Here is a 21,156-nt window from a genome sequence, read left to right on the forward strand (position 1 = left end):
AAACATGCATGCAAGGCTAACTGGATGCTCCCAATTGCCTGATGGTGATTGGTTATTTGTCTTATTGTGTGCTTTAATTGGCTGTCAATCCATTACTGGCCACAGTTGCCTTGGATAGGCTCCACCACCCCCACCACCCTCGTGAGGATAAGGGGTACTGAAAATAAATGAATGAACAAGCTAAGTTTAAATCACGTGCTGGCATCTCAGAGAAAAAAAAGACATATCTGGCCTTCCCCAGCACCCCTGTGGAAAAACAGAATGTTCTGTTCTTTGCCACAGCGCATCCGCGCATCTGCCAGCGCTCCGTTAGGTCGGTTTCTGTTCCGTCTCCCCTTCGATTTGACCGACAGAAAGCAATCATGTGCCTGGAACATATCGGTTCTGGCGGGAATCCCAACATTTCCAGTGGCTTACGTAAGCCAATTTACGCACGCGGTGAGGTACATTGAAACCCCCGAAGAAAGGCCATCCCCTCTTTCGTTAGTATGCAAAGTTATAATCTGCCATTTGCTCTAGATTGTTTTCCTACGTTACATAAAGTGCTGGGATTAACCACAATCCCACGTTTCGTTTTCTTGTCTGGCCGGCTATTACCGAATGAAAAAGTTTGCAGCTCCCTCGGCTTGGCGTTTGCGAATATTAATTTTCCTGGTAGCTTTGGCCACGCCCCCCAGGCACACACTCTTACCGTCCCAGACCAATGTGGAGAGAGGCTGGCAGCGAATAATCTGACTTTAACGAGTTTATCACTAGCAGACGTCCGATCCGTTTGAAGCAAGACGTTGGTCCGTTCCCCGCCACCCTTCCCGCTTCAAATGGATTGGACGTCTAGCGCCATCATTAGCATCCGAAGAGTTACCATCTGGCCGATAAACCCGTGAGCCAATTAGTTTGTCATTAGTAGATGTCCAATCCATTTGAAGCATCACTGCCTGCCCCCAGTCCAAGTGGATTGGTCGCCTATGGCCATCAATGGCAGCCACTCAGTTAATACTTAAATTCCAATTTAGAGCCAGAACTTTCTTTCATTCATTTGTCAAGCCACTAATGCTCCCGAGGGTTGTGGTATATATATATGAATATATATATACGAATATATATATACACATATATATATATGAATATATATATATATATATATATATATATATATATAAATATATATATATATATGTATATATATGTATATATATATATATACACATATACATGTATATATATGTATATATATGTATATATATATATATATATATACACATATATACATATATATGTATATATGCATGTATATATATGTATATATATATGTATGTATATGTATATATATATATATATATGTATATATATATAAAACAAATAAAAGCGGAAGAGTCCTAGGTTCAAATGTGTTTGCATGTTCTCCCAGGGCATGTGTGGGTTTTCTCTGGGTACTCTGATTTCCTCCCACATTCCAAAGACATGCATAGTGATTGGACACTCTAAATTCCCTCCATGTATGAGTGTAAGCATGAATGGTTGCTTGTCTCCTTGTGCCCTGCGATTGGCTGGCTACCGCCTATGGCCCGAAGTCAGATGGGATAGGCTCCAGCACCCCCCAGTGAGGATAAAGCCGTTCAGAAAATGAGATGATGAGATTTAATAAGGGGGAAAAATAGGAGGAACGCTGGTATAAATTCCCCGAGCTAAACCCCATCATGGGAATGCAAAACCAAATATCGGTGCAACGTGAGTTGAGCATTAAGATGGACATTTTTCAAGAGTTCAATTTATACTCCCTATGAATTTTTTTTTCAAAATATACAGTAGGATTGGGAAAAAAAGAAGAAAGAAGACTGGGTTGACAAGGCTTGAGGAAAAAAATGTTCCAGAGCCAAAAGAAGCGTGAGCAAGATCTTCTTGTTTAGGAATCCGAGCATTTTTCATCATGTCTGGAAAATATGCAGCGCAAATATGTATTTTCCCCAGACAACCATGCGTCCATCTGTGATGTGTTGACACCATGTTTGCTTTCAACAAGAGGGGAATTGACGAAGACCATCTGCTCCACTCAGATTTATTTTTATCAAATAACTGCCATTGCAGTGAGGAACGTGCCTTGGAAGTTGGATTATTTTTGGCGTCAAACCTCAATTCTCTTCTGGAGACAAACATTTTCATTTCCTTGAGCTGCAAATTTCACATCCATGAAAAAATGTCAAGAAGATGGAAATGTGTCATGGTGGTCTCCCAAGAATGGGCGCAATGTGAGCAAAGACAGACGCGGGCGGAAGAACTCCCGTGCGCGCTAACATCTGGAGGGTGCCGTACACAATGTACACAAATACTCGGCGGGCGCTGTCAAAACACAAATGCGTGGAAAGACTTGACAGAAACAAGATGGGAGAAGTTTTGGTGGAAATCCAAAGTGTGTTTGTTGGATAAGTAACACGGAATTCCAAATGATCATGTTGACAAACGGAGAGAAACAGGCTCGTTTCCATTGAGTTCAATGAAAGCTAATGAGCGACAATCATTAATAGCATCATAAAACTCTTTGGAGTTTATTTAAACATGCTAGGTTGAGTAAATGTTCTAATTTTTGGGAGGAGTGTTGTCTAGTTGGACACTGTGATAGGCTGGCGACCAGTTCAGGCTGCCTTGTTAGGTTTTCCATTCCCACAATGGGGTTTAAATCGGGGAATTTAGACCTACGTTACTCCTATTTTTTTCCCTTCTTATATCTCATCTCATTTTCGGAACCGCTTTATCCTCACTTGGGGGTGCTGGAGCCTATCCCAGATGACTTTGGGCCGGAGGCGGGGGACACCCTGAATTGGTGGCCAGCCAATCACAGGGCACAAGGAGACAAACAACCATTCACGCTCACACTCATACCTAGGGCGGATTTCGAGTGTCCAATCAGCTTACCATGCATGTTCTTGGAATTTGCAGAGAAACCAAAGTACCCAGAAAAAACCCACACAGGCCCAGGGAGAGCATGCAAACTCCACACAGGTGGACCGACCTGGATTTGAACCCAGGTCCCCCACTGTGACGCCGACGTGCTAACCACTTATCCACCAGGTCGCCGCCTAATTATGTTTTCCTATTTAATGTTATTCTCTTATTTTTTCTTTTTTTCTTTAGCATTATCATGACATTTAACTCATAGAATACAGTTGGTATTATTATTTTTTATTACATTATTACTACTGTATTTCCTGGACTATAAGTCGCGCTTTTTTTCGTAATTTGGCTGGGCTTGCGACTTATTTCGTTTTTTATTTTCACTCGACTATGGGAAAAAAAATCTAATTGAGTCAAGCATCTGATTAGGACGCCATCCCTCCTCTCGTCCCCCCGCAAACATCTCCATTTCCCCTATCAGTTGTTTAGCATTTCTGCAATTCCGCAGCGACTCCCTCTAGAGGTCAGCGTACGGCTTCCGCCAGCGGGCCAAAGTTTTTCTGTTCGCGGGGGGAACGGTGGCGGATTTTCCAAGCGAACTGCCCGATTCCACAATCGTCGGGAGGGAGGATGCGCCCCCTGCAGGGGTCACGCGGCGGGAGGTCAACTCGAGAGACGCTTGTTAAATTCAACACCAAGCGGAGAGGAATGCGGGTGAGGCAATAAAGCGTTTATGGGATAGAAAACCATGCGCATTTGCACAGCCAGCAGTTTTTGATCAGATTGAATTTTTGTGCATAACCACCAACAAAATAGTCATAAAAAAACGCTCCACTATGTCTGTTATTGCTAACCATAAGATTCCGTTTTAAAAACAATAGGCAAATGGAGCGCTTATAATAATTGTAAACATAATCATGAAAAAAATGCATGCAACTGCTGTGTGAAATTGAAGAACAAAGAAAAAAAAATGGCATTTTTGTTTCTTACAACGAGGTTTCTTTGGATTCCGGCACAACAGGTTTGAAAGTTAAGATTTCCGTAAAAGTGTGACCTAAAAAAATAAAAATAAAAACATCAAATTAGAGTTAATATTCTTTCGATTTTTTGGGGGAGCGAAAAGATTTGGGCACACCTGAAAAGATGAATATTTCATATATCAGACAAATATATTTGAAAAGTTTTGAAGAACTTGAATTATTTGGTAAAAAGGATTGAATTCTTGGAGAAAAACTTTTAAAATAATATGTAATAAAACGCTGTCTACATCAAGTGACTTTTAGAGATTATTTCACTGGCCACTAGAGAGCAGTGTCTAACTTTGGGAGTTAAAGTAGACATGACATTTTGGGGGCAAAAAGGCAAGTCGCATTTGGAAATTATGTCACTGGCCACGAGGGGGCAGTATAATAGTAGAGGGAGTTTCAAAAGTGCATAATATTGAATAAGCACTATAAAAACACCTTTCGCTTCATTGCGATTATTCACGTATTGCGGCAGGTCTTCGAACCTATTAACCGCCATAAACGAGGTATTACTGTAAACGGGAAAACGTCAGGTGCACCCAAACCTTTAGACGCCACCGTAAATTGCTCTCCTTCGCCATCTTACGTTTCCACTGATCCAAAGTCAGCTCGGCGTTATCCAACGAGTCGTCGTAGGGCGCCACTTCCGTCTCCTCCTCCGATTCACGGAAGTGGGCGAAATACGGCAGCGCCAGGGCATCGGCCGCCGTGGCCCGCTCATCCGGATCCAGTAATAGCATGCACTCCAGCACACATATGGCTAAAAGGGGGACGGGAATCCCTTCAAAGTGAGGAAATGGGACGCGAAACGCGGCTTACCTTGCGCATCGACGCTGGAGAAGACTTTGCGAAGGTCTTTCTTTTCGACTTTTTTGAGACTTTGCACGTAGCGTTTAGCCTGGAAAGTGCAGAACGTCCACGTTGATCGGTGGCGTGGGCGTCGGCCATTTTGCGGCGGGAACTTACGTCCTCCGATTGAAGTTTGGCGATCAAGTCCGGAGACGGCGTTCCGGTGGTTTTCATGATTTCATTCAGCTGGTCCAGATCTGAGGAGCTAGGAGTCAAGGGAAGGAAGGTGACATGGCGGCTATTGGCGGCCATTGACGTTAATGGGAGTGAACGAGCATGTAAAAAGGATACGATCGTTGCCTTTAAAAAGGGGTTTTCCTTGCAACATCTCCGCCATGATGCAACCGACTGACCAAATATCCACTGGAGGGAAAAAAGCACAAGAACCCAAAGCCCCCCCACCCCCAAAAGAATCATGTTCAACGAGCGCCCTCTTGTGGTGAACCTAAAACGTAAATCATGTGTCGACTTGATGTTTTATGACAAAATTCCCATGAAGATTTTTTGCTCTTTTAACATATATTCTAAATTTTTAAATGAAAAAAAATGTAATATATCCTTTTTTAGTTATTTTTGTATAAAATCTTATTTTCAAAAATAAATTAATAAAACAATCAGCCTTTTTTCTATGTATATACTTATATACTGTTTACCCTTCTAAGATAAAAGTTCAAACAAGCATTTTTTTAAACCCAAAAAACTGAATATTAAGATTTCCCCCCCCACTTTTTCCAATCCCAAAACACTTTTTTTAAAATCTAAATTTTTGAAAGATAAATAAAACTGAGAATATACCTTTTTCCATTATAAATACATTTAAAAACCTGAATCTTTATTGTTTAACTTTTTTTTTAAAGATATATTCAATGTTTCCCCTGCTTATATTTAAAAAAAAAAAAAAAAAATCTGCTCTGCCAAACATTTTCATGTTTTTTTTAGTCTTTTTTTATGAGAAAATCATTTTTTTAAGTACCCGTCTGACTGTAGTGCATCCAGCTCAAGATGACCTCCGGGGCGCGGTACCAGCGCGTCACCACGTAGCCCGTCATCTGACTGTCGGCCTGACGCGCCAGTCCAAAATCCAAGATCTGAGAGGATGCAAGCCAGCCACCGAGTCACCATCGGGCTACTGCCACGCTACTCCCAAAGAAAAAAAAACAAGGCGTACCTTGAGCTCACAGTCTTGGTTGATGGCCAGATTTCCCGGTTTGAGATCCTAAAAAAAAAAGAGCAGCAGGCCGCTGTAATGGGGCTCATTGGATGGGAAAGAAAAGCCGACTCACTCTGTGAATGATCCCAGCAGAATGGATGAACTGGAATGGAATGGAAAGGAAAGCAAGAAATTAGAGGAGAAAAGAAAAGGGCCAAAAGAGAGTGGCAGACCCACCTTGAGGCCTTTGAGAATCTGGTAGACCAAATATTGGATTTTTTCTTCCGACAGCCTCTGCAGCTTCATGAGTTTGGCCAGGTCCGTCCCCATGAACGGCATCACCAGGTAGCTTCAACGTGAACAAATAAATAAATAAAAACGTCATTTCCAACAATCCATCCATCCAAAATATTTCTAAAAATGAAGACTTGAGCATTTGGAATTTTACGTATTTTATTGTTATTTCTTTGCTTTTGTTTTATTATTTTGCTGTGTATTTAAATCAACTTTCTCAGTTGGATTTAGCCACCGCTTGAAAGCAACAATACAGGTAAGAGTTTAAAATCTTAGTTTTTTTTCAATTAAAAAAAGTCTATTATTATTATTATCTTTAATGAATTAAATTTGTTTTTATTATATAAATTTCTTTACTCCAAATTTTTATGACTCACTTTTTTAAAAGCTGCATTTTTAAAATTGATGTTCCATTTATTACAATTTAACCAACAGATTTTTTTTCTAAAATATTTTTCATGAACATATTTTCATGTACTATTCATTCAGATTTAAATATTTTATATATTATGAGACTCCTGTCCTATATAAATGCAACACCAACAACGAAAGAGGAAAGAAATCCGAACCAGTGCGTGAAAATGTTCAAACGAAATGATTTTTTTACAAAGAATTCCTACTCACAAATCATTAAATTTGTCCAAAGAAAGGTCGGCAGTGAAGACATCTAAGAGGCCGATCACCTGTCGCCGAGGAATACAGGTTTGAATCAGATATGGGCTGACGGAAAAAAGGGGGAGAGGGATAATTTCATCTGACATTTTCATGTTTGATGTGTTTGAGGAGCCGAAGTTCCCTGTAGGCCCGTTTGGCAAAAAGTTCCGACTGGAAAGGCCGATACAGCTTCTTAATGGCCACTTTGTTTCTGGATCGGACATCCGCTGCTGAGCTACAAGGGAGAGAAAAAAAGAAGTTTGGTGAAAATTCCCGCTAGACGTCCAATCCTTTTTGACTGGGAGAGCTGACAGCAAATGGAATAAGCTGATTTTTTTTAAAGACGCAGATTGCTATTGATATTTGACGTCCAATCCATTGTCAGCAACAACAACAACTGCCAATTATTTAAAAATATTTTTTTTCAATACATAACATATTCAGCCCTGATATAATAATTTAAAATCAGACTCCGGTGGTTGATAGATACTGGCTTTTGCTACATAGCTACAAAGTTTCAAGCCAATCGGTTCACGGATAGCGGCAAAGTCAGCCTTCAAAGTAGTATCCACAAGAACGACAACAAGCTGAGAGGAGACATAAAAAGCGGATTTTTTTTGTCAGGTCATTCCCCCTAACTCCATCGTTAAAAGTAATGTGAGCAACAGCGCCCCCTGCGGGCAAATGACTCGAAACCCGCCATTGACTGGTTCCGCCTACAGAGTCAATCATTGATGTTCAATTTGTTTGGTCGCCTTGGCATTTTTGGGGAAATCGAACAGCTACACTTCAAAAATATGCGTTCAAGCGCAATAGGAAAATTGGAAATTGTACTCACCAAACCGTCCCGTAGGCTCCGGTCCCCACCTGCTTCAACTCGCGGTACCGATCGGGTACCTCCCAGGTGGTTTTGTTGATTTCCTGTCGACGGTAGCCTGGTCTGACGCGGCGAGACATTCTTGTCGTGGGAGAAAGGCGAGAAAACGCTCTACTGCTCGAAAATTCAGCTCCTCTGGTTTAGCGTCTAAAGTCGTCCATTGTCCCAGCTCGTGCGCCTTGAACGTGGCGTGGCAGTGTCTGTGTGTGTGTGTGTGTGCGGGCTAAGCTAAGCCACACCCAGCGTCACTTTGGAAGCCTGCCACCAAAAGTGCAACACCTGGAAGGTAACAAGACACTCATAACAGGATGATTAAGCACGTCGCGTTCGAGGGAAATCGGATTTTTCACATTCTTAGATTATTATTTTTTATATCGTGTTTTTTAAAAAATCCACTTGCGAAAAACAGCCTGTGCAAGTAAATAAATAAATTAATATATTGGAAAAACAAAGGTTGAATACTTTTTGTGGTGGAAATGGCACAGAGTCCCCAATGGTGCTAAACTAGGGAAAAAACAGTTTTTTAGTCATCTACACAATTTACTATTCTGTACATATAATTAATTCCCATATATCAACATATTATTAAACTGTGGGTACAGATGAATAAACAGTGCACAATTTACTCATCTGTACCAACAAATTAGTTTACAGTTTAGTCACCTGTGGTTACAGATGACAAAACTATATATACACAGTTAAGTAATCTGTACTACCAATTTACTATCGGTACTAAATTGTGTCTAACTGTCCATCTCACCTACAATTTACCAATCAGGACTAACAGATTATTAAATTGTAGGTACACAAATGACCACATTTTGGGTACCAATTAGCTATATTTCTTTCCTATGCTGGGATCTGAGGGGGTTTTGTAAAATGCAGCTTCAAGCAAGACTTGCTGGGACATGATCATTCATCACTGTCTCGAAAAATGTTGCAGCATATATAGTGTCCTCGCTGCACGTTTATTGTGCTTGTTAGGGAACGGCTAAAGTCAAACTTGTCTTTCTGATATTCGATAACAACTGAGGTCAAGGAGAAAAGTTTTAATTTGTGAAAAGTGTGAAAGAAAATATACATGGTTAGGTTCTTGTGCTGATTTAGAGAAATAAAAGAATAGTTTGCATTAAAAGTCATGATTGTTTTGTTTGCAATATGAAACAGAAGAGATGAGATGGTCATGACGTCCGAGGTCATAGAGGTCAAATGAGGAATTGGGCAATAACTTAAACAATTTAACTCAAATTTGCAGAATAAGTAATACTTTATGAGAATAGAAAGGGTCAAAGGTCACATAGATAAGAAATAAGGCATTGCTTTTCATTCGGCTGAAATTTGTAGTTCATCTTTATTTTTATTCATTTGTTTCTTAAATAAATACAATTTGGTATATGGCACTCTAAGGTAGATTTTTAAAAATATTTAACAAATTGCCTGCCATAATCAACAATAACCATCCAATTCATTAAAATTACTAAACACTAAACAAGCCTTTCATATTCCTCAGTGCCTTCTTTATCCTCTGCCAAGAACGACTAATATAACATGTAGTTTACGCACATGTTTACGCGACACTGCCACAAGTGGCCAAGCAGCAAATTGTCTAACAGAGCAAAAAAAAAAAAAAAAGTCTAAACGCAGTATAATATCTTCACATGGCATTTGACCCCCACAGTTTATCAGTCCCGGACGAGTCTTAGTAAGATTTGCCGTTCGCGACGTCATTAAAAGCCAGCAGGCACTGAACAGACAGGTGACAAAACAGAGTGTTGACGGTCACAGACGACCAATTTTGTGACGGAATAAAAATTAAGTCTTTTTAAATGAGCTTATCTTTAGTAGACGTCCAATCCCTTTGAAGTGGGAGGGACAGCAGCGAATGAGCGTACGTCACCCCTCCCACTTCAAATGGTTAGGACACCCAGCGCTGTCAAAAGCTGAGAATGAGTGAAAAAAAAAAAGACTTTTAGATTCTCCAATTATCATAACAATGCATACATTTTTTTAACCTGACTGCTTGTGTCTTTAATGCTTCCTGTGGAGCGTCAAACGTCAAAAACCCTTCCCCAACGTTGGCCCGCTAGGTAATCTGACCTTATCATCTAAAAAGGAAGCCACACGCTGAAAACTTCCTCCCGTTTGGCGGGCCAGTTGCCCAAGTCGAGGAGGCGGTTACGAAGATCATGTGACGCAGATGGCCTGAGACCAGGCGGGAGGTCGGCTATCGTACGGGACGGCGCGAGGGGACGGCGAGGCCCCTTCCCGCCGCTCTTCTTCGTGGTCGTCGTCCGCCTCTGCCTGTTGGCCGGCGCCGCCTCGGCCCGGCCAGGCGGGGACTTCCAGACCCGGTTGGGAGGAGAAAGGCTTCTCCAGAACTTTGAGGACACGTCGGACCTGAACCAAAGCAGAGAAATGGATTTTGCTTTTAAGAATGCATTTCAGTTAGGGATGTCCCGATCATATATATTTTTTGGGAACTGAGAACGCTTAATACGCTGCCACCCAGTTCCAACAGATTGGACATCTATCGGGCAATTCAAACCTCCGAAAAGTCTCCCTTCTCCGCCGCCTCTATTGCATTCTGGGCGATGTAGTTCCTTAGCACCACGCGTGGGTTGCTGTCATCCATCACCCTCACTCTCTCCTCCTGCACAGCACGGGTGTCGCTTTGTCCGTCCACTTCCTGAGCCAAGCGCTTCCTGCCAGCGAGATAGCAACCTCTTCAGAACTTGGGCGCCAGTTTCCCGTTTTTATTTTCTCTCCCCGCCCGCTCTCCACCCCATAAATCCCTCACCGATAGCGCACGATCCAGCGGCTCCACTCCTCGGCCTGCCTGGCTTTGAGTCCTTCTTCGTCGGTCTCCATCAGTTCTTTGAGTTTGTCCAGTTTGCTCAGCTGCCTGGCCACGGTGGCCCTGTCTGAGATCATCTGGAAGAGTGCCGGGTTGCTCTGAGCCATGGACAGCAGCATGGCCAACTCGCTGTTGGAAACAGTAGCATTTTTAAAGTGGCATCGCCAGGAAGATTCTCCGGCGGGCGTGGGGAAAATCTACTGGTTTCAAAGTACGACGCCGTGCTCACCGTGGGTCCATGCTGGGCTTATTGGCAGCTTTGAACTCCTCCAAAGAAGCGCATTGCTCTAATAAAAGCTTGACTGCTTGCTTGACCGGCTCATCTTCTCCCTCGGACGGGCAAGAAATCCGACTCAGACTGCGGAAAGTATTGGTGAAGTCAGCACCTGGTAAGAAATGTTAAAAGACGGGAGTTTTCAGTTTTTAAATAGCAGAACCTTGTCCAGGAGTATTAAAAAATTGAAAAGATGCATAAAGCTTGAAATTGTGCATTAAAGTTAGCTTGTGTCACGGTTGGCCTCTGCATAGTGGAAACCACTGACGTTAAATAAGGTGAGGATTTTGGCAGATAGCATACGACTCAATGGAAAACGGTAGTGGAAACTCGTTGACGTTATCGTGCGACGAGTCGGAATCCGAAGATAAAAGATTATGGGGTGATTTTACCCGAATAGTTCAAACCGGAGGCCGAATGACCATAGCGCTGGTCCCCCACCAATGTTCCCTCTAATTTTTTGTTTGTCTGGGCAGAAAGACAACCTCCCTGAGCACACTGAGTACCGGTGTGAGCAACATCATCATTGCTCACTATGGGCACACACCAGTATCACACCTGCCATAAGCAGGTGTATGTCTACTACACATAAATGATTTAGTAATAATAAAATGTAATTATTATTATCTATGAATGGGCGGCCCGGCGGATGAGTGGTTCGAGCGTCGGCCTCACAGCTAAAAAAATAAAAATAAAAAACAATAAAAAAATTGGGATTTTATTTTGTGCGCTCCATATGATTTGCTGTGCGCAGAGAAGACGAGAGTAGTGCGCAATTGCGCACGCGCGTAGCTTAGAGGGAACATTGTCCCCCACAGCTATATATTTTAAGTAAATGGTCATGTTTGGGTGCAACTGACGTCGATTAGCCAAACCTGTGTCGTGCATTGTTCGCAGCAGCTCCGTAATCAGGATCTCGTCTTCAGGTTCCTCTTTTTTAAGTAAACCCAGCTTCTTCCTCATCTGATCGAGATAATAGCTGTTGTACAAATCCAAATATTCCTCCATGACGGCCTTGGCCCGGTCGGGCGGAAGCTCCGGATCCAGCGCTTCCGCAAACTTGACCAGATTCCATCGGCAGATGGCAGGTTGAGCCTGGTAGGAGTAGCGTCCGGAGTTGTCCGAAGCGTTGCAGATGAACTCTGGGTCGAACCTGGGCGGAAAACTGACCTTTTTAATCAACGAACAAGTGTGGGACCTGGAAAAAGGGGTGTGTCTGAAAATGACAACTTCTCTCTTGTAATTAAAATATCATCTTTTTAAAAGGAATAATTTTCCAAAATATTCTCTCGCTGTCAAATTAAAAACAAAGACGAAAAATCTTAATTCAGCCCAAAATATTCTTAAAATGGTGACAGCAATTTAAAACAAGCTCTTGATTCTAGGCAGGAGCATATCGATCACCTATTGTGATACAAAGTAATGATAGATCACCATAACCGCGCTTACGCAAGCTAGCAAAAGTTAACATAAAACAGCGAACGCTAGCATAAACTAGCATAAGCCATAAACTAGCATAAGCCATAAACTAGCATAAGTCATAAACTAGCATAAGCCATAAACTAGCATAAGCCATAAACTAGCATAAGCCATAAACTAGCATAAGCCATAAACTAGCATACGGCCATAAACTAGCGTAAACTGGAGGGAGCTAACTAGTTAGCCAGCGATCATAGAACACAACAACTTAGCGGGAATTTGGAAATTGCGAATCTGGACTTGTTTGGAAGATATGTTGATGTAACAATTTATGTTGCGGTGTTGTTAGCCATCGTTGTTGTAGCAGAAGACATCATTGAGAATGCTGGTCAGATCCTCACCTGTCCATGAAGCCGTAAGGACCGTAGTCAAGCGTGAGGCCCAGAACGCTCATGTTGTCGGTGTTGAGGACCCCGTGACAGAAACCCACGCATTGCCAGTGAGCCACCAGTCGGGCCGTTCGACGCATCACCTTCGTCCAACCCAGTCAGAAAAATAAGACATGTTTGTATTTTGGTCATCTTTCAGCATTTCCAAAAGCACATTTGTCGGGAAATGGTTGCTAAACTTGAAAAAATGTTGACCATTCTTTCCTATAGAGGAAAACCTGATGCAAAACATTTTTGTTTTTTGTCATGCCTCTATTTCGGCGGCACATGGCACATTTTCATATGCTTGATTTATTTTAAGACATTAATAAATAATTTCCTGATAATTTATTAAGACATACAAAATTGGGACAATTTGAGCCATTTTTAAGGGTTTAGTTGGTAGTTGTGTGAGGACTGTGGAATGAATTGGAGAATTTACATATAAAGTACACCTCTAGTTACAAAATTTTCAGGTTGCGAAAAAAATTCTGGAACCAATTAATCTCCTAAATAGAGGTACAACTGTATCCTAAAAATGTGCGTCGTTAACTGGAAGTCAGAATTTCTCATTTCAAACATGTCTGCATGGCTAAAATGTGTTAATAGTACATCTTGGAGTGTTAAAAAAAAGTGTTGCAACCTCTCTGAAGAACGCCACGTTCCTTTCCACCCGGTCCGAGTATTGCCGCTGGATCTCGGGATAGAACATCTCAATGACATAATCCAGCATCCGAACCCTGAGCTCGTCACGCCCGTAGCTGGGACCCTGACGTCCGGAGAACTCGTCCACTGGCTTAAAGATCTCAAATGAACCGAACCTGCGCGGATCGCCGACGATGACGGGAAGCTCGCCGGGACGCTTCTCTCGAGGGCGGCGGCCACAACTGACCTCAAAAAAGTGGGCGCGATCCTCAGGACCGCCGCGCAGCTCTCGTGTCGAGGGTTTCCGCTGTAGTACACGTCCCTGACCACTTTGCTGTCCGAGGTGACGACAGATCCCGCTCGCGTGGTGGGAACGCGGAGGAAGAACATGGCCTCGCTGCAGAGGAACTCTCTGATGCTGGAGCGAAGGACCTTGCGCCCATCGGCTTGTCTGGAATTGAGGCGTTAATGTAACATACTGTAGTAGTTGAACATTGAGTTCAATAGTAAAAGTTGATAGAGAAAGAACAATAATACTTCAAACATGACATTTTGAAAAAAGGCAAATTACAATTTAGAGATGGTATCACTGACCACTAGAAGGCAGTGTCTGCCTTCGAGAGTAAAAATATAATACAATGGTACCTCGACCTATGATCAACTCTTGGTACGACGAAAATTTCGATCGAATAATTCGCCCGCGATACCATCAAAATTTCAAGATGCGACCAAGCCAGGTGGCCATGACATGAGGCTGTTTATCATTGTAGCACACTGACTTTTTTGCCGAATCTCTTTAGTCTAAACAGATATCTACGAGCACTGATCGATTTATTCAGACGAGTTTCGACCAGGAAACGCACAACGCGCATGCGCGGGCAAAAAGAGGGCTTTCTGGGTAACGAAGTATACTCGTGCACACAACACCGCCCAATTTTAGTTATGTTAAACACATTTTATTACTATTAAACCACTAGTTATGTGTTACTTTGTTAATAGATGGCGAAACAGAAGAAATAAAACATTTTTTCCAATGCAATATCCTGTTTTTGGTGTTTTTTCAGAGGGTTGGAACCAATGTTCCCTCTAATTTTTCGTTGGTCTGAGCAGAAAGTCAACCTCCCTGAGCGCACCGAGTACCAGTGTGAGCGACATCATCGGTACTCGGATGATTCGCCTAAAGACGTTTCGCCGACGGACGTTTGACAGACGGGCAGGTCGCCGAATGAACGTTCGGCGGAACGTCCATTCGGCGACCTGTCCGTCTGTCAAACGTCCGTCGGCGAAACGTCTTTAGGCGAATCATCCGGTCACGACATCATCATTGCTCGCTATGGGCACACCAGTATCACACCTGCCACAAGCAGGTGCATGTCAATGTTCCCTCTAATTTTTCATGTAAAACATGCTGTAAAACACGAAAAACATAAGTGGACAGAGCTACTGCCACTGGCTGCCGCTTAAACGGTGCCATCATGGGGAGAGGGGTAAAAAAAAAAAAAAAAAAAAAAAAAAAAAAAAAAAAAAAAAAAAAAAAAAAAAAAAAAAATCCGATTTTTTTTTTACTGCGCGCCATATGATTGCTGCTGCGCAGAGAAGACGAGAGTAGTGCGCAATTGCGCACGCGCGCAGCTTAGAGGGAACACTGGTTGGAACAAATTAACGCCCCCACCCCTCTCTCTGTCCGTCTCTCTCTGTCTTCCCCCTTCGAAATGTGTCTAATTTTACTTCTATTAAACACATTTTATTACTATTAAACCACTAGTTATGTGTTACTTTGTTAATAGATGGTGAATTAGAAGAAATAAAACATTTTTTTCCAATCCAATATCCTGTGTTTGGTGTTTTTTCAGAGGGTTGGAACGAATTCATTTGTTTTTACTTCATTTCAATGGGAAACGTCCGCTCGAGTTACGAAAAGATCGACATACGATCTCAGTCCCGGAACGGATTAAGATCGTATGTCGGGGTACCACTGTAGTATGTATACATGTGGAAAAAAGGGCAAGTCACAATTAGAGATTACATCACTGGCCAATAGAGGGCAGTGTCTACAGTAACAAGTTAAAAAGTAGTACAGAGAGGGTCTTAAAAATCCAAATATACGTAATAGTAACCTCGAATAGGGTGTTAATCCGGCTCCTTTAACCTGAATCTCCCATCGACCACTGGGGTTCTCGTGCAAAAGTTGGTCGTCCTGATTTTCCGGGACTCTGACCTCCCCCAGGTAGCAGGCCGCCCCATCGCCCAGCTGCCCGGCGAAATGGCCGAACTGATGCCCGCAGTAACAATGGGCGGCGGGCTCGGAGCCGGGCATGGTTTTAGAGCCGCTCAGGTATTCGGGCCCGAGCGGGTCACCCATCACTTCGTCCCCGTCGAGGCCGAGCAGAGCCAAAGCGTGCTGGGACACCGCCACGAAGCGGGGGTTGTTCAGCGGTTGCGGTTCCACTCGGGAGAAGCAGGCGCCTTTCACCTGCCGCACGCCGGCCTCCTCGGAGGTGTCCAGGGGGAGTTTCTTCAAGGCGACGTTGTCAAAGTCCAGGCGTTCCAGAGCCGAACGACTGGCGCCGAGCCCCATTTGGTCCATGCCGACCGAGGTTAGAAAACGAAAGACGCCAGTAGGGAAATAATTTGCAGCTCTTAAGCGAAGCAACGCAAACGCCATCAAACTGTGGCCAGGCCCATTTGGCTGCCTCTCAGTCGCCTTGTGTCGTACTTTTTACGAGTTACTTAGTCACGCTTTCGTAATCCGGAAACGGCAGCGGATGTTTGGGTTCGGGTGGTGTCGCATTATTATTCGTCCCACCGGGAAATGGTAGTATCCCGGAACCCCAATGCTTATGCGCGTAACACGGCACTAACGATACTATTTTCAGTGCAAGATATCAAATACAGCTATTTTTGAAATATGCACCAAAATAAACGCTAAAAAATAGGTGCAAAACCACACACGATTAACACAGCGCCTTCTCATGCATTCTTTAAGTCAACTACAAGTTTGTTTAACTCGTCTGCCGATGACAACCAACAAGAATTGAGTTCAAGCGTCAAGTTAGACGTCTACTCGTGATAAATTTTAATTGAGTTCATAAGAGCCACGTGATTGGGCGTCTATTATCACCAAAAAGTCAAATCTTAAAGTATTGCGTGCAGACATTGCAAGTCAAGTAGTTTGGAGCTCGTCATCACATTGAATGCGGATCAAGTGACCCAAAAATATATAACGGGGAAACAGAAAAGAGACACTTTCTGCGAGTTCAAGTCCATCCGCCCAGAGCGCGAGGCTACTCGGCGGGCACGCTATCCGGGCCCTCGTCCCGCAGCCCGGCCGTGCGATCAGGGTCTGAGGCGGACATTTCTCGGGAGAGCTCCTCGGGGTGATCGGGCGAGGCCACGTCTGGGCTGGAGTCGCAGCAATCCGAACTCAGCCCCGAGGTGGCACAGCTGGGGGGCGCCAGCTCTGCGTCCATGTCCTCGTCCTCCGGAATAGGCGACTCGTGGATGTCTGGGAAAAGAAAAGAGGAGCGGTTGAGGCAGTGTGGCTGACCTTGACTTCGGTTTGCCAAGAGAGCAAAAAAAGTGAAACATTTTACATCTACAGACATATTTTTAAGAGGGATTTTAATTTTTTTTTCTCGAAAATCTTAAAAAGAGGAAAACATTAATACTTTCTCATTTCTGTAGTGCTAGATAAAAGCTGATAATTTGTTGAGTAAGACTGTCACATAATCATCATCGTGCAACAGCCTTTAAAGATGTAAGCAAATTCTGACTTACTACTGAAAGCATCTGGAAATTGCTTGCCAATCTTGCCTTTAAGTGTCCTAACAAAACAAAAAGAAAGAATAAATAAAGACTCCATTTTTGTCTTTCAAAAACTGCTCCGGCAAAGTTTAAATGATCCGACCTTATCCGTCGGAAGATGCTGTCCAAATCTTTCTTCATCTCGATGAGAGTGCGCGTGTGGAGCAAGAAGCGCTCGTTCATCTGCTGCAGCCGCACGTTCGAAAGCCCGTTGAAATTGATCAGCATTTCGTTGGTCTTCTCAAAGCGGTCCAGCCTGAACGGGAAAACTCATTCACTGCCATTGACGGCGGAAGACGTCCGATCCATTGGGCTCAAATCACACCAGTCAAACGGATCGGGCGTCTGGCGCCTTGACTAAAAAAACGGATTTTGATGCTGACATACATGTGTCTCTGGGCCTGGATGATGGCGTTGACGTCCTCGGAGTTGACCATGCTCAGCATTCTACTGCAGAAGACACCGGAAGCGGTGGGCTCCACCATCGTGACGCTTCAGGTGAAGAATACTTCCAAAAAGAATTAATATTAAATGCAAAAGAAGAGAGGAAAAAAAGTAAATAAATACTACTTGGTGCACACGGAATTCTTATTTAACATGCGTTTAATCACAGTGAACACTTGGACAAGATTCCTGCTAGCTAATAATGCTACATGTAAATAAGAAAATAACACTCATAAAAATGGAAGATATAATCAAATATGGGAATTACTACCTCGGTTACCGAAGAATATATTTCTATTGCCGAAATTTTGTCTATAAACAGCATAAATGAAGTCCATGCAACTGCGTGTCAAATCATAATAAACCACTTCTGCAATTTTCGTCACTTCCTGTCACGAGACTCGTATTTCTGGTGACTCGCGGGTTTAAATGTCCCCTTTGTAGAAAACAGTCAAATGAATTGTTCCGGCTGACGAAACTGTCGAAGCTTTTGTTTTTGTGTTGAACAGAAATCATTGGAAACTATTAACAGCGTATCTTCAAAAACATATGTGTCAAAAGACAAAATATCTTCAAGAAAAGACTAGTTTTCGGTTGCTCGTTTAATAACGTAATCCTGGTTGCGGTTCAAAGATATATACACATAAAGCGAGATGACAAAATGTAGAGTCTCCAGCGAAAATAACTGGCGGCCATCTTGCGTCGGAGAACGTAGGCTTATACGTCCCAACGCGCACCGTGCATCTAGCTTCTTATTTGTGATATATTGGTAGAGTAGCTATCGTGGCGTAATTACAATTCGTGCGTTTTTTTTTTTAATGTGCGAGTATGGCATAAACTGGTGAAAAAGAGAGTTATACTAAGTAAATTATCATAATCCTACTGTAATTCTCAAAGTGAATGAAGTACTTTAACCTGAAGCTAATACTACTGTCTTGCAAAAATAAAAATAAAAGATCTAATATTCCGATAGAATTTTAGAAAATAAAAATATATATATATTTCATTCACTCCTTTGGAATAGATTAATCTGCTTTAAACTTTGTTATTCATTTTCTGAGCCACAGAAGAAACTGTGTATTGTGTACCGTAAAAACAAATTGACAAAACCTCCCCGTAAAACTCACAAAATTACTTTTATTAAGGGACAAGTAAAAAAAGTACATGATGTATAAAAAATACAAAAGCGCTTCATCTAACGTGAGAGCGAAAGAAATGCATAGCAAAGGTACATGCAAAGTCTAGCATGGTGGATCCTAGCGATCCTTTTCTACAAGCTCAAAGGGGCAAAAACAAAACAAAACAAAAACAGCAGAAATCAAAATACAATTGGCTGGCAATCTATTAGCTGCTCGATCTACCATGACGTGTCGAAAAATGATAACGGCAGAAAATAAGTTAGGTCGCGCGCAGGGTCAAACGACGAGAAAATAAATATGGAACACTTGACAAGTATGGACAACTCGGTCGTTTGAATGCCGTGCAAATCTCGCGTGAGAATTTTGCGGACGCTGGAAAGAATTCATAGCGACTCTATTACGAAAGAAGAGAAAATAAATATGAAATAAATAAATAACCGAATCCCATTACGGCCCGCCAGGCCTTGAAATATATACATAATGTGACTTCCGTCTTCTGGATACAATGGGAAAATTTCATATTAGTGTTCTTTCTTATCTTTAGAATAACAAACATACATACAAACGCCCGTAGAAAACCTGCATTGCTTTTGAAATATGAAACATGGGGTAAATTGTAATGTGCTTTGGTTTCTTTTTGATCAATGAAGACTTTTTGGATGGTTTTTGAAGCTCAGCTGATTTTAAGAAATTGATTTGTAATCATTTTACTGGGAGACGTGTAAACAGACGTCCAATCCATTTGGATTGTGAGAGAGCAAAAAAATATTAGCATTAGAATGAGAAAAAAGCCATAGTATTAGTTTGAGGATAAAGTCGTAGAAGTACGAGGAAAAAAAGTCATGATAGTACGAGAAAAAAGTCATAGTATATTAGTACCAGGTTGAAGTAATTGTTTTAGTACTAGAAAAAAGTGGTAGTATTGCTTGGAAGATAAGTTGGGAGTATTAGTTTGAGGATAAAGTCGTAGGATTAGTAGGGGGGGGGGGGGGGGGGGGGGGGGGGTGAAGTGTAGTTTTAGTATGAGAAAAAGTCATAGTGGTAGTATAAGGGGGGGAAGGGGAAAGTAGTAGTACTAGAAAAAAAAATAGTATTAGATTGAGAAAAAAAGCCATAGTATTAGTTTGAGGATAAAGTAGTAGAAGTACGGGGAAAAAAAAGTCATGCGAGAAAAAAGTCATAGTATATTAATACAAGGTTGAAGTAATTGTTTTGGTACTAGGAAAAAGTGGTAGTATTGCTTGGAAGATAAAGTTGGGAGTACGTATTAGTTTGAGGATAAAGATGTGATAGTAGTACGAGAAAAAACAGTTGTGGTATTAGTATGAAAAAAACTAAGACTTTTTTTATTTATGCAATTACTACGGCTTTTTTTCGTCGTACCAATATGCTTAATCTCATAGTCCTATTTTTTCTCTCTCTTTCTTTGCCTCTAATATTCCATCGTAATATACGGCCAGATTGTGGTGGCATTGCTTAGTGACTCTAAATTGACTCCCTTTTCACTGTCGCATTGTGTCTTATTGTTTGATTTTTTTCCCATCTTTGTATTTTTTCAGTTTAAATACAAAAATAAGCTCATCAGAGGAATCCACCCCCTGGAAAGTAAAAACAAAATAAAACAAAAAGTCCGATTGACATTTGGTATAACGCCATGCAATCGAGTCGACTCATGCATCAGATCATGGGGGTCTTTTGGATGAGTGGGATTTGCCAGTCATGCCAAAAAAGAAATAAATTAAAAAAAGCACTGCGTGGTGCTGAGGCCACAATAGATGGTCGCATCTGTCCCTTTAAATTTCCCTCCATCTTGTTCCACGAAACCGGAATGGACGCTAAACCGTGGCGAGCGAGCGAGTAAGGCTAGTGCATTTGCTGTTGAAGCTGTGAATCGGCCCACGTTCCGACGCCACTCATCGAGAACGTGAAAATGGACAGTTTTGTTGTTGTTTTTTTCTCCAGGAAAAAAAAAAACCTTCTCTATTACCATCCCGTTAAGGTTCGCATGCAAAATATCGGGTGACGGACGTAACGTAGCATCTCGCGGAAGAAACGGGGATCTACTGTATTGCGTTGTGGAATCAAAATGGATCTGCAAATGAAAAGTCCAGCACATAAAACGACAAAAAAAGCAAAAGAAAAAAAAATGATGGTCCTTATTTCAGGAAGGTGAGAGTATTGAATAGGTTAAAGTGAAAGATGAGAGTCCATACAGTAACTGGCTAACGAGGTGGTTCCCAAGCTGAGCGCCGTGGCAAAATGGAGAAATAAAGTTCACGTTTGGCTTTAAATTAGGGACGGGACCATATATCGTGATACTCTTTATCGGTGCGCTCCTGCTAAGAACAGATATCATACCTGTCAACCTCTGCCGATAACTGCCCTTATAAATGATTATGATTGCCCTTACA

The 21,156-nt window shown here is 42.2% G+C and overlaps 3 protein-coding genes across 3 annotated transcripts; all 3 read right to left on the minus strand.

The window, feature by feature from the left end:
* Nucleotides 1-3,598: 3,598 nt before the first annotated feature.
* Nucleotides 3,599-7,979, minus strand: mapk12a (mitogen-activated protein kinase 12a). Its single transcript, XM_077595787.1, has 12 exons — nt 7,700-7,979; nt 6,967-7,096; nt 6,832-6,890; nt 6,151-6,262; nt 6,047-6,076; nt 5,932-5,979; nt 5,737-5,851; nt 5,055-5,126; nt 4,881-4,960; nt 4,734-4,812; nt 4,501-4,674; nt 3,599-3,943 (listed from the first exon to the last, which is right to left on the minus strand). Exons 1-12 carry the CDS (start codon nt 7,816-7,818, stop codon nt 3,876-3,878), a joined length of 1,086 nt encoding a protein of 361 aa, XP_077451913.1. The 5' UTR covers nt 7,819-7,979; the 3' UTR covers nt 3,599-3,875.
* Nucleotides 7,980-9,070: 1,091 nt separating this feature from the next.
* Nucleotides 9,071-16,146, minus strand: selenoo1 (selenoprotein O1). The gene is made up of 9 exons (XM_077595786.1): nt 15,476-16,146; nt 13,606-13,809; nt 13,357-13,534; nt 12,687-12,817; nt 11,742-12,019; nt 10,822-10,978; nt 10,536-10,721; nt 10,284-10,440; nt 9,071-10,135 (listed from the first exon to the last, which is right to left on the minus strand). The coding sequence occupies exons 1-9, from the start codon at nt 16,021-16,023 to the stop codon at nt 9,914-9,916; spliced, it is 2,061 nt and encodes a 686-aa protein (XP_077451912.1). The 5' UTR covers nt 16,024-16,146; the 3' UTR covers nt 9,071-9,913.
* Nucleotides 16,147-16,410: 264 nt separating this feature from the next.
* On the minus strand, nt 16,411-18,225 carry kxd1 (KxDL motif containing 1). Its single transcript, XM_077595788.1, has 5 exons — nt 17,878-18,225; nt 17,550-17,670; nt 17,266-17,418; nt 17,136-17,182; nt 16,411-16,863 (listed from the first exon to the last, which is right to left on the minus strand). The coding sequence occupies exons 2-5, from the start codon at nt 17,645-17,647 to the stop codon at nt 16,643-16,645; spliced, it is 519 nt and encodes a 172-aa protein (XP_077451914.1). The 5' UTR covers nt 17,648-17,670; nt 17,878-18,225; the 3' UTR covers nt 16,411-16,642.
* Between the last annotated feature and the right edge of the window lie 2,931 nt (nt 18,226-21,156).

The sequence above is a fragment of the Stigmatopora argus genome, chromosome 3 (genome assembly GCF_051989625.1).
Source record: "Stigmatopora argus isolate UIUO_Sarg chromosome 3, RoL_Sarg_1.0, whole genome shotgun sequence".
Taxonomy (NCBI): Eukaryota; Metazoa; Chordata; class Actinopteri; order Syngnathiformes; family Syngnathidae; genus Stigmatopora; species Stigmatopora argus.